This window comes from Penicillium lagena (genome assembly GCF_028827675.1).
Source record: "Penicillium lagena strain IBT 129212 chromosome Unknown utg000006l_segment0_segment0, whole genome shotgun sequence".
In the NCBI taxonomy this organism is placed as follows: Eukaryota; Fungi; Ascomycota; class Eurotiomycetes; order Eurotiales; family Aspergillaceae; genus Penicillium; species Penicillium lagena.
In genome coordinates, this window is record NW_026623227.1 from 388,390 (window position 1) to 401,241 (window position 12,852).

The window sequence follows — 12,852 nt, forward strand, 5'->3', positions numbered from 1 at the left end:
TATGGGAAAATACAACGCTCAAATGCTATGCAATGCGCCATGGGAAACAAGACAACACCGAATCTCACAATCGTATCAAATCCACCTCTGAGAAATCTGGCGGACTGCGGCTGAAGATTGTCCGACACTTGCCATCGAGTGCCTGGTACTCGTTGCTGACCCAGATATGCTTGCTGAACCGCTGTATGCGGTAAACCTCGTCGTCACTGATCCCGATATCATCGCGGGGGATCCAGATGACAGGTCGCTTGGCGCGAAGAGCCTCATGTTGGAATGCGCGCTGGACCAACTGGTCGCGCTCATCCGGCGTGAGATCCTCCAATTCATCATGGATACCTGCAAACAAAGCATGGCCGATTGCGTCTGTGGGCACCTGAGCCTCAGCGTCATACGCCATCTTCTCGCGCAGGGCTTTGATGGGAGGCGCTGATTTCATGGAATTGATGCCGAAATACTTGGACCGACGGTCCGGGGACCGATCCGCCCACGACTGGTGCTTAAGTTTCGGTGTGGTCAAACGATTATCTTCTTGTTGGCGTTTCTTGTCGCCATCCAGGCTGTTGAGTTCAATGTCTCTTGATTCTCTATTTCGAGAAGGCTCTTCCTGTGCTGCGTGCCGAGGATCATCCTCCTCATCATCTTCGACAGTCAACCCAAGACGAGCGTGTTGAGCGCGCTGAAATTCTCCATCGCGTCGAACAGCGTCGTCTTCCAGGGTGATAGGAAGATACTGAATGAGCGGACTGAACGCGTTGTTGAGAAGGATCTGATATCCAATCGTTAAGATCAGGACCACAATCATGCAGATTGCTTGTCCCTGGCAAGCAACATCGCTATTTTCATCTCGGACCAAGAAGAACATCCCGATGAGGCACACTTCCATGAAATATAGTCCGGTAAAGAGCTGGTTGATTGCGCGCGGAAAAAGAAGACCACCCGTGTCGAATTGGAACTTCGTCACGTAGAGCGTATTATACCTATAAACGAACCAGAAAAGACTGAACGTGATAATGTTGAAGACGAGAATGAGAGGTGCGATTACACAGTAGATCAGCCCTGAAGAGAAGGTTAGATGATCATTTTGACACCCCCAGAAAGATCACATACCAATTGAGGCCAGCGTCGTGTAGACCGGAAAGAACGTGCCCCATTGCATCTGATTCAGATTCGTTGTCCGCGCCCACTTCTTTCTGGCTGTTGAATCCAAGATAGGCGCAAGAATAAACCAGCTGACTAGCCCAAAGATCTGAAGAAGGGCACCCGCACTGACCGACATGGCCTGCAGAATCATATATGAGAAGAAATAGTTGCTCGACTTCGGGATATTTTGAGCCAAGATATTCGGCCAGCTGGTCACGTTGGTGACATTATCGATGATCGTCCCAAAACTGGAGGCGATTGTGACAACGAAAAACAGCTGCACAAAGAGGAAAGCAAAAAAGTAATGCTGAACGGTTAATTCAACAGCCATTCCCGTGGAAAGACCTTGCGTGCGGCTCAGAAAACGGAGGATGAGAGGTAAGATTGCCATGAGAATCGCTAGGAACAGTGGGGGCAGGATACCCTGGATCGCCGAGATGCACCACTCCGGCAGCTGTTTCAGCCAGGATAGCCACGGGAACGCGCTTTCGAGATAAGAGAGTTGCGAAAGCAGACCCGTGAACGCGACGGGGACCGCCCATCCGACGACCATAGCGCACACTAGAGTGAGGATGCCAAAGGTGCGCAGATAGCGTTCCCACCACCTGATCGACATGTTGTCCCAGATGACATCGTCTGGCGAGATCTCCACGACCCGCGGAGCCATCTGCTTGGGCAAATGATGACTCACGGTTTGACAGGCCATGTGCGCAGCCACTTGGTGGTTGAACTGGATAAAGGCTGAGTTCATCAGCGGAAATCGCTCGGGATGCTGTTGATCAACTTCAATCTCCAGATTCAATCGAGCCAGTTCCTTTCGACAATAGTCAATGGTATCGACTTTCTTGCCCATCAGCCAAAGCGAGGGCATCCAACTCCAACCAAAGATAGGAAGACGGTGGGTCTCACGGTCTTTGGATCGGATGTATTTCCTCCACATTGGCTCGCCGAAGTCTTCATTATCGAAGTCCTCGTTGTACGCGACGGGGTACTGGTGGCCTTCGACATCGTCTCCTTCCTTGTGACTTTGCCGTTTCTTGCCTTTTTCTTGGCCGATACCAGGTTTGTCAGGCGAGTCAGGACCAGTAAGCGGATACTCGTCAGGCTCTGGAAGATGGTGGACTTTCGACTGGGACGACAGGTTCCTCTTCCAGAAGGGCCGCTTTGGTGGTAGCGAATGAGAGTCGTGACACAATGTTTGATCACCGGTGGCCGTCTGTGGTGTCGGCGGCTCCGAAATACTTTGAAGGGATTTTGGAGCAGTGGTGTCTTCTGCGATGGGTTCGTGGTTCTCTAGGGAATTGCTTCGGCTCTGAAGGGGTGGAAGAACGACGTCTGTTGTAGCAACGAAGCCACCAGTGCGTGTCAATGTACCATCTACTCCTCCTTCCACCTTCTTCACTCCACCCAGTACGGACTTGCCCAGTTTGCCCACACCATGTCCAACGGCACTAGCTGCAACCAGAGGGTTGAGCACACCTAACCGTGGGCCGTCCTGGGAGGTCTTTTTCGGTTCCCCTTCTGGTGGCCGATGCAAAACCTCCTGTAACGTATGTGCTTGGTGAGGATCGCCTGAACTCACACCAGGTCCCATTGTCATGTTGGAATCTCGTTTCTCGGCTGCCGAGTGATCCTGGTCCCCGGCCTTTTTGTGGCCCTTGCCGGCCCTCTTTGCCTCATGTTTAGCCTGCTTCAACTGCGCCTTTTTGCATTTTACAATCAAATCGGTTTCTGCCGCTTCAAGCCGTAGAGCGACATCGTTCCGCGCTTTCACCTTCTCGTTTAGGTCATCGAAGTTGCGGTTGATCCAGATGTTCCTGATCCCACCAGGAAAGACGTCAAAGAGGGAATCAAGGGCTTCAACGGTGAGCCATTCCCGCGGAATAGACGTCACCAGAACTGTGGTTGCAGAAGCCCGCAATCGGTGCTGAGGGGAGGTGAGGTAGGTCTGTCGCAGACGAATGTACCCCCGAAGCTCGTCGAAAAACACAGCACAAACGTAGAAGACCACAATCACAGCCATTACACAATGAGCCCAGTACCGGCTGGTATGCTGCGGAGTGACATTGCCCCAGGCCAGCTGGTCCAAGCCGGTGATGTTCCAACGGTCGCCGCCGGTGCCATTCATGTACGTTGTGCCTTTGCCGTCGACTCGGTTGAGTGGAAGCAACACTGGCAAGATCAAGAGGCCTAGAGGCACAAAGATTTTAAGGAGCATGCGCAAGTAGCGTAGGAAGAAGTATGCGTCGAGTCCACACTTTTGGATAAATTCCGAACTCGACGTCCGGAAGACGGGAGCGATCCATCGGAACAGGCCTGGCGGCGAGGGCTTGGTGCGTTCGCGGTCCGGGACAAGATAGGTTCGAGGTTGACTGGAAACGATTTCGGGGTCAGTTTTTCAAGACTAGTCATTGCTGTGTTCCAGAAGACGTACTAGATTCGCGTGAGCTTGCCCTTTAGAAGCAAGAACAGTAGAAATTCCACTGCAAAAACGACGATAGCCGTCGCCAGCGAGGCCACGAACGTTTTGATATTGACACCCTCACTTGTCCGGCCACGGGTGTCGGAGTGTTCCAATGCCTGCTCCAGACCGGACGGCATGGTGATCGGCGGCCAGGATGATAGTCAGTCCAGGGGAAAACGTGTTACGAGTGTGACCGAGAGGGCATCTCACAATCTCCCTATCGAGGGAGTTGGTTGTGAGAAAAGTAGGCGAGGTGCTAGGTCAGGAAGGGAGCATGCTGAGGGGGATTGGGGAGTGGTGTGGTGAATAAAGGGAATGCTAGCCCAAGCGAAGCAGTAGTCCGTCATAAAACAGCAACAAAGCGCCAGGCTTGAATGAATCCGCGGTGGAGCGCACTAACCCCAGAAATGGAGGTCGCACAATGACAAAAGTGGCTGGGCGCTTTGCTCTAGTTCCAGGTTAAGACAGGACGACGTGGGCTGGCGATGATGATTGGAGGAACCCCGTGGACGCCGATCTGTTTAGAGGGATGACATCAGGGCGCTTGGTGAAACGCGGTGGTGGTTGGTTGGCCGAGAGAATCTGAGTTGCGCTGTCGAAGCCAGAAAGCAAGCAAGAAAGTCGAGAGTATTCAGCAGATACGACCCTGCCCATACCAAGGACTGTGTACGCTTCTCCCGAACGGGAAGGCTCCACGGAGGATGGCGGTGCAGCCCAGCCACAGGTCATCAGCCACATTAGATAAGCACCAGCGAGTAAACACGCTAAAACCACTTTACACGCGAACGCGCGCCTCGGTCAGATGGCTCGCGTTTTTCTTTCTCCCTTGCCCGCCAGACCTCCAATCCCCATCACCTTCCTATCTTCTTTCCCACCACCCACCCATCCACCCATACACACACCATGTCGTCCCCGGCTTCCAGTCGTCGGAGAGGACGCTCCTCCCAAAACCCCACCGCGTCTCCCTCCTCCTCCCGCCAGGAGCCCCCCAGCAGCCCGACCTTCCAAGCCACGCCCCGCGCGTCCCGCCGTCTGGCTGAGGGAGCAGTGCCCACCTCGTCGCCAATGTTCTTTCAGTCGTCCCCCAACAAGGGCCCCAGTGATGCAAGTACACCGGATGTTCGCATGGATGAGCCTAGCTCGCCAGCACGGGCGCCGTCGACAATGGATGATGGCGACAGAACCCCCCGCGGAAATGCCCAAGTCAGAGGTATGCCAATCTGTTGCGGGTCGAATTGTCCCAGTCCACTAAACCTATAGTACAGATTCTTCTCCCATTCATTACATCCCGAGCTCTAGCCCTACACGAGGTGCCGGCCGAACAGACATCCGTTCCGACTTGCGCTCAGATGCACTAAGCGTAAGCAGTGGCTTGTTTGTTTCATCACACCAAGACCAGGACCGGCGGGGTGCTTCCCGCCGCAGCGATCTGCACTCGGGTGGCTTTGCATCGACCCCGAATCGCAGGAATCGCATGTTCGTGGATGCCAATGGGATGCCGGCGGGCGAGGGGGCGCCTCGCTCCGATGCCACCTTCTCCAACATCAACCCTGGTACCTCAGAGGCGGAGGCCATGGCCGGCAACTCATCACGTGTAATCTGGGGCACGAACATCTCGATCCAAGACTCCATGTCTGCCTTCAAAAGCTTTCTCTACAACTTTTCAACCAAGTACCGTCTCTGGGCGGATGGTGCAACGGAGGATGAGACTCGGAGGATGGGAGATATAGCAGACAAGCGCGAATACATCAACATGCTGAACAATATGCGCAAAATTGGTCTGATGACCTTCAATCTGGATGCCGCAAACCTCAAGGCGTATCCGTCGACACTGAAGCTGTGGCACCAGCTGCTTGCATACCCACAGGAAATCATCCCCCTGATGGATCAGACTGTCAAAGATGTGATGGTTGATTTGGCGCTGAAGGAGATGGACGTTCTCCGATCCGAGAGCCAGCGAGGTGTCCAGGGTCGGGATCGACGGGGCCAACCAATTCTCACATCTGATGGTGCTGTTCCGGCGGGTGATGTTCCTGACCTGGTGGGGGAAGTTGAGGCGATGACCTTCAAGGTGCTTCCGTTCGGTCTGGACAAGACCGTGAACATGCGAGACCTTGACCCAGCTGGTAGGGTTTCCTCGTCTAATATCCAGACCTAATTGCTGACTTCCTCCAGATATGGACAAGCTGGTCGCTGTCAAGGGGTTGGTCATCCGAACCACTCCAACTATCCCTGACATGAAAGAAGGTGAGTTGCTTGTCATCTCTTGGCGTTTCGTTCTGCTCACACTCTGCTAGCATTCTTCCGCTGCAGCGCCTGCGGCTATGGTGTGCAAATCGACATCGACCGTGGCCGAATTGCCGAACCTACCACCTGTCCTCGGGGCGGATGTGAGGAGAAGAACACCATGCAGCTCATTCACAACCGCTGTTCTTTCTCCGACAAGCAGGTTATCAAGCTCCAGGAAACTCCTGACAACGTCCCCGATGGACAGACACCGCACTCGGTCTCGCTCTGTGTGTATGATGAATTAGTCGACTCTTGCAAGGCTGGTGACCGCGTCGAAGTCACTGGAATCTTTCGATGCAACCCGATGCGCGTGAGTGCCCGTCAGCGCTCCCAGAAGTCGCTGTTCAAGACGTATGTCGATGTCCTTCACGTGCAGAAGGTCGACCGCAAGAAACTGGGGATCGACGTGTCGACCGTTGAACAGGAAATGTCTGAACAGGCCGCCGAGGCGGACCATTCGCGCAAGCTCACGGCTGAGGAAGAGGAAAAGATCAAGCGGACTGCCTCGCGCCCCGATGTTTATGAATTGCTTGCTCGATCATTAGCCCCCAGTCTCTACGAGATGGACGACGTCAAGAAGGGTATTCTGCTGCAATTGTTTGGCGGCACGAACAAGACGTTCCAGAAGGGCGGCAACCCACGGTATCGTGGCGACATCAATGTGCTGCTCTGTGGTGACCCGTCTACCGCGAAATCTCAGCTTCTACGCTACGTTCACAAGATCGCCCCTCGTGGTGTCTACACCAGCGGTAAAGGTTCATCGGCCGTCGGTTTGACTGCCTATGTGACTCGCGACCCGGAAACCCGACAGATGGTCCTGGAGTCCGGTGCTTTGGTTTTGTCGGATGGGGGTGTCTGCTGCATTGACGAGTTCGACAAGATGAACGAATCCACGCGGTCCGTCCTCCACGAAGTCATGGAACAGCAGACGGTGTCCATCGCCAAAGCGGGCATTATCACGACCCTGAATGCGCGCACGTCTATCCTGGCGTCCGCCAACCCGATCGGCAGCAGGTACAACCCGAGGCTGCCCGTTCCACAGAATATCGATCTGCCACCGACCCTGCTCTCTCGGTTCGATCTTGTCTACCTGGTGCTGGATCGGGTGGATGAGTCGGAGGATCGTCGGCTGGCTAAGCACTTGGTCGGCATGTACCTGGAAGATAACCCGGAGAATGCCAGCTCTCAGGAGATTCTGGTAAATTGCATCTCATATCAACATTTAGAGAGCTTGAGCTGACCCATTATTCTAGCCTATTGAATTCCTGACAGCCTACATCACCTATGCAAAGACCCAGATCCATCCCGTGCTGACCCCAGCGGCCGGCCAGGCTCTTTCGGATGCCTATGTGGCCATGCGCAAGCTTGGTGACGACATCCGCAGTGCCGAACGCCGCATCACGGCCACAACCCGCCAACTGGAATCTATGATCCGACTGTCCGAAGCCCACGCACGCATGCGGTTGTCGCACGAAGTGACAGCCGATGATGTGGAGGAAGCCGTGCGACTGATCCGGTCAGCCATCAAGCAGGCTGCCACCGATGCCCGGACAGGTCTGATCGATATGGGCCTACTGACCGAAGGCACCAGCGCCAGCGAACGTCGGTTGCGCGAGGACCTCAAGAAGGCCGTGATGGCCCGGCTCGAGGAGCGCGGCGGGGTCAGCGGCGGCGCCGTGCGCTGGGCTGATCTCTTCCGCGACTTGAATGAGAACAGCGACGTGTCGCTGGAACACAGTCAGTTCGGCGACGCGGTGCGCGCGCTGGAGGCTGAGGGAGCGCTCAATGTCATTGGGGAGGGAGCACGGCGGAGTATTCGGCGGGCTGCTGGCTTGCCGTAGAAAATGTGACGAGGCTATGAATTCTGCGTTAATAAGGTATCTGGTAGCATGCCATCCCTTGCATGCTGCGGAAAAGGAGTTGGCGGCGGGCGTTAGGTTCGGGAGAGTGCATGTTTTTGTCAGATGCCATGTGCAATCTCCACGGTTTGATCGGGTCTGTAGATTGGAATGTTATTTCTCAGTCAAGCTGTACGTACAACAACAAGGTATAACCCTCGTTTCACTCGGGATGCTTTAGCAGACAATCGTGCGTAGGGCGCGGTCTCTTCCAGTGTCTTCCAGTGGCTCCGGTATTACTGATAGCGCCAGCGAACCCTCAACGCAGACCCTACTAATAGAATAGGGAATACAGTGTAGTACAGCGCCAGTATATAGAGTGGAGCATTATTTAAGAGATAAGCAAAGTCAAGGCCGAAAATTTTCCATTAATTGGAAAGAGTGTTACAATTCACAAGAATTATGCCTAGCACGCCATGAGAATCTGAGCTGTCGAGATCCTCAATGCAGAGCCCACCTTAATTTCCGGAGCTTCCCACGTCATTTTCTTCCCTGTTTGCCCTCACACTCGCTAAAATTTAATAGTCTCCCAACAGCAAGGCAGGGGACATGACATTATTTGATTGTGGGCCGTGCCTTCATCCGTGGTACGCCGGCGGCGGTGGAGCTGGCCCGCCTGAGCGACAATACATACTGGACAGATCAGGTCCTCTCGCCTCCTGCTGCCCACTTCCACCAATGACCGAGCATGGTTGCCTAAAGGGGGTCCTGTCCCCGTCTGTTCCCAATTCGACGAGCTGAGCGACATAATCCTCTCGGGACCGAGACCCTTTTTTGCTGGCTTGCGTCACGCCTAGCGCTTCCCGTAAATCCGGGTAGGAGGGATCCGGTCGTCGCCAGGGATTGTGGAACAAGGCACTAGGTCATGTAGTTACTTGCTTGGGTCCGCCATTTAGATTCACAAGTCAGTCGATCGTAACTTAATTCACTTCAGGATCGGGCCACAGAAGGATGAGGTCAGCCTCCAACCTTGGGGTCTGTACGGAGGGTTGGTCTCCTTCTACCAGTAATAACCGTGGAATAATAATAAAGACCAACCATGATAATTAAAGACCAGGGTCTAAGACACCAGGATGACCAACCAACAAAGAAAAACGCGAGGGATGGCCCCAATAACCCATGTAGGGTGGTGCGGCCCCCGTTATCCCCAGACTAAACTCTACTCGATTGCAAAAGACCCTCGAAGGATGGCGACATTCCTCCTCCAAGCTTCGGTCGCGTTGCGCACGGATTAGATATCGCAATACCAATTAATTCCCACACCATTGTCAACCCGATTGTGATCATTTTAATATGATTGTTATTTGGGCCTGAAAGTCAAGAATAACTACAGCAACCGGCGCTGCTTACTTTTTAGTGTGAGATTGAGTTACCGCAAAAAGGCTTGGCTGTACATCATCACGGACCCAAGTCAAGTCCCGTAGTTTGGAGTCGGGGCTATCTTGGCGGAACCCTCAAAACAGGGCCAATAAATGCAGGGTCGAGGGCTCAAAGCCAGGGTCCTGCTAATCTAGGCTTGGACAAAAGGTACTCCGTAGTTGGCGGCGCCCTTCCGGCCCCGTTAAGCTTTCGTCGTCGTAATCGCCCCCCTCCTCCCGGCCAAAGGGGTCCACCGTGCAGAACGTCAGAAGAATGTAAGCCAATAATGACTCTGGTCGCCTTGTGTATATAATAGGGGTCCGCCTTAATGTTGCGGGCGCCTGCTGGCACGAATGCTTCTTGGATCTATTTCCTCACTCCTCCATCCACCACCCTACACACGCGGATACATACAGACCACCATGTTGCCACCACACACAGCGTGGATTTCGGGCCTATTACTCACCTTCGCCTCGCTGGCCCACTGCGGCACTCTCACCTTCACAGACCCAAATGGCGATGGACAATGTTACGTTCAGCTAGACGGGCTCCTCGAATGCACGGGGATAACATCCGACTCGATCGGAGAGATTAATTGGGAAGGCTACTGCTCAAAATGTATGAATCTTCCCTTCGAGATTTTTATTTTCCCTGGAGAGTCTTAACGTTTCCTTTCAAACAGTCGATATGATGCCCGATAACTCGCCAACATCAAAGGTCCAAGTCTGCGACAAACATCTATATGTGACATGGTCCAAGGACCTCTGGGGCAACCACATTGCACATTTCCAATTAGGAGAACCATATGAGGATGAGCGACTTGACCTCATCGGGGTCATGAATTATGAGACGGGACTGCCTAATAATGTTGCTGCCACGACGCCGCTCCCGTCGTGGTGATAATCTTGAGACCGGCCATGATGATGACGGCGTACATTCTTGTTTCGGGCTGTACGGTATATGTTCATATGTCTGTATATATAGACGGAGGGAAAGGCGAATATCCATTGGGGGGCTGCACATTACATTTGGGTGGGATTTCATGGCGTCTTAGGCAGAATCAAATACGACATACATATTTCACATACACACTTTCTTTCTCTCTGTCGACTCCGCGTTGCACCTGGCAAGGGAAATCCAGGTGGAGTTGCGGACAGTCTGCATTGAAGGTCAGACGAGAGAAAAGTCTGTGACTCGAAGACTGCGTCGGTGCTGGAGCGTCTAGTTGAACGAAAAGCTTGTTTCTTGATTTATTGGTGAGTATGTACTGTTGTTGAACAGGTTCGCATCAGCTGTTCAAGAGCGAGGAGGGAAACAGGAGGGAGATGACGACCGTCGCAGGGGGCTTGAAGCCACAAAAGATGGTGAAATCTGGCGTAAGTTGGTGTGTCGGCCCTCGACAATCCTCCCATCTCTCCCTTATTATTCCCCTCCACAATCGTCATCACGCGCATGCCCTTCGCTCTCTCTCTCTCTCTCTCTCTCTCTCTCTCTCTCTCTCTCGGAAGATTCCAATGTCGAAGTTTTCCCTGCAGAGCAAGCTCCGCCAAAGTATTGTCCGAAGTCACACAGACCCAACTAGCCCGCCTTACCTCGGGCAGCACTGCATCCCGAATGCACACAGAGGATTGGATCGTTTACGCAGTTACGATGTGCTCGCAGAGAGGATATCTTGTTTTGGAGGGTTGCTAATTGGGGGATAACCGACCACTGACGGCGAAGATCGACGATTTTTCAAAAGGGGAGTGGGACAACGAACGCGATGTACGACGTTTGCTGTTTGAGGAGGTGGTGATGGAGCGCTGAATACGAACTTCAATGGCTAGACGATTCTTATCCTCCGTTTCTCGGCTTCGTCAGCCGCAAGAGAATGAACTCAGCGACATATTCTGGCCGTATGTTCGAGTCATGATCGATGGTGCCGCAAATATCAACTGCATTCTTGTCAGTCTCACTTAGGAACAGCGATCCACCAAAATCCTCCCACAATGATTTCCCTTCGACTCCTCACGTTGGCGCTTCTATTTTCATCGACCTGGGCCAGTCCAACCGCCACATCTCCCTCGATGCTGCCTCCTACAGCGGCGTCCAGCTCAACAGACGTCGCAGCAGTCCAACTCAACCAACTCGCACGTTCCGCACTCAACTTAGCCCTCGATATAGTCATCAACAATATCACGAGCAAAGAATCGGGAGGTTGCACAATGGAAAAACTACAAGTCCGCCGCGACTGGAGAGCGTTTTCACGGGCACAGAAAAAGGCATATATTGAATCCGTGCTCTGTTTAACCCATCTCCCCCCCAGCACGCCCGCAAAAGACGCAAGAGGAGCCAAGAATCGGTATGATGATTTTGTGGCCCTACACATCGTTAAGAGCAATTTCGTGCACCGCACGGTATGTGTTTTTGACTCGGATCGTCGGTTTTTTTCTTAGCACTGATGGTAGGGATAGGCTGCGTTCTTGGCCTGGCATCGGTACTTTGTTTATGGTTTTGAGCAGACCTTGCGCAATGAGTGTGGATATACTGGTGATTTCCCGTGCGTTTTGCACTGTTTCCAATGAATCTCACTCATATACCTTTATGTTAGGTACTGGAACTGGGGCGCAGATACCGAAGACATGACCAAGTCCGAAGTATTCGACGGAAGCGACACATCCTTATCCGGCAACGGCGCCTTCATCCCCAACCAGCCCGATATCTCCATCAACATGGCCGGATACCCTCAGCTGAACTTCACTGCCGGGACGGGAGGCGGCTGCGTGACGAGCGGACCGTTCCGGAACTACACAGTTGACATGGGGCCATCGTCCCTGTCAATGCCCGGTGGGAACGTGAGCAGCATGTCCAACCCACTGGACTATAACCCGCGGTGCCTGAAACGGTCCCTCACGACATCCGTCCTCCAAAGCTACGCCAACTACACCGCGATCGTGCAGCTGATCCTGAACAACCACGACATCTGGGACTTCGAGACGGGCATGCAGGGCGTCCCGAGAAGTGGGCTGGGCGTTCACGGAGGCGGACACTACGCGATGGGCGGGGATCCCGGCCGGGATATGGATGTCAGTCCTGCGGACCCGGCGTTCTGGCACCACCACGGCATGATCGATCGTGTGTGGTGGATCTGGCAGCATCTGGATCTAGAGGATCGGCAACAAGCTATTTCGGGGACGGGCACGTTCATGAATCACCCCCCATCGCCGAATACTACGTTGGATACGATGCTGGATTTGGGGTTGGCAGTTCGTGGTGCTCCGGCTGCCATGCGGGAGCTGATGAGCACGACGGCGGGGCCCTTCTGCTATGTGTATTTGTGATTGTCCCTGTGAAGCAGAATCATCCTTCTTCTGTAACAATGGAGATGCTCGGCAAAAGATATCGCGAGTTTCGTTGAACTAGTCCCCTTTCATACTTAGTGCTCTCGTGCGCAAAGGACTGGCTAGCAGGGCACGTGGAGGGGTGCTGAGTCAGCGGGAGCTATGACGCCAAGTGAGCGAAATGAAGCAGCAGCAGCAGCAGTAGGAGTGTGTGTGTGTGGAAGAAAAAGAAGAAGAAGAAGAAGAAAGTAAAGGGTTCATAGAGATGATATTATTTTAGTAAAGTAAAGCCCATAACTCACTATAGCCTGTCAATTGATCAGATCGAGCTGCGTAGAGAATACTGCACCAAGCTCCAAGGCCCACTCAAACTAACCGTTCG

General features: G+C 53.5%; 4 protein-coding genes across 4 annotated transcripts; 3 read left to right on the forward strand and 1 right to left on the reverse strand.

Annotated features, from left to right (window-relative positions):
- Positions 1-64: 64 nt before the first annotated feature.
- N7510_008302 (putative DUF221 domain protein) lies at positions 65-3,741 on the reverse strand (the record flags this gene model as incomplete). Its single annotated transcript, XM_056980227.1, has 3 exons — positions 65-1,056; positions 1,108-3,512; positions 3,575-3,741. 3 exons carry the CDS (start codon positions 3,739-3,741, stop codon positions 65-67), a joined length of 3,564 nt encoding a protein of 1,187 aa, XP_056830436.1.
- Positions 3,742-4,507: 766 nt separating this feature from the next.
- On the forward strand, positions 4,508-7,734 carry N7510_008303 (MCM DNA helicase complex subunit MCM4; the record flags this gene model as incomplete). The annotated part of the gene is made up of 5 exons (XM_056980228.1): positions 4,508-4,814; positions 4,870-5,730; positions 5,780-5,851; positions 5,902-7,091; positions 7,147-7,734. 5 exons carry the CDS (start codon positions 4,508-4,510, stop codon positions 7,732-7,734), a joined length of 3,018 nt encoding a protein of 1,005 aa, XP_056830437.1.
- Positions 7,735-9,572: 1,838 nt separating this feature from the next.
- On the forward strand, positions 9,573-10,050 carry N7510_008304 (uncharacterized protein; the record flags this gene model as incomplete). The annotated part of the gene is made up of 2 exons (XM_056980229.1): positions 9,573-9,768; positions 9,833-10,050. 2 exons carry the CDS (start codon positions 9,573-9,575, stop codon positions 10,048-10,050), a joined length of 414 nt encoding a protein of 137 aa, XP_056830438.1.
- A 1,088-nt stretch (positions 10,051-11,138) lies between these two features.
- Positions 11,139-12,470, forward strand: N7510_008305 (tyrosinase family protein; the record flags this gene model as incomplete). The annotated part of the gene is made up of 3 exons (XM_056980230.1): positions 11,139-11,546; positions 11,604-11,689; positions 11,741-12,470. 3 exons carry the CDS (start codon positions 11,139-11,141, stop codon positions 12,468-12,470), a joined length of 1,224 nt encoding a protein of 407 aa, XP_056830439.1.
- Between the last annotated feature and the right edge of the window lie 382 nt (positions 12,471-12,852).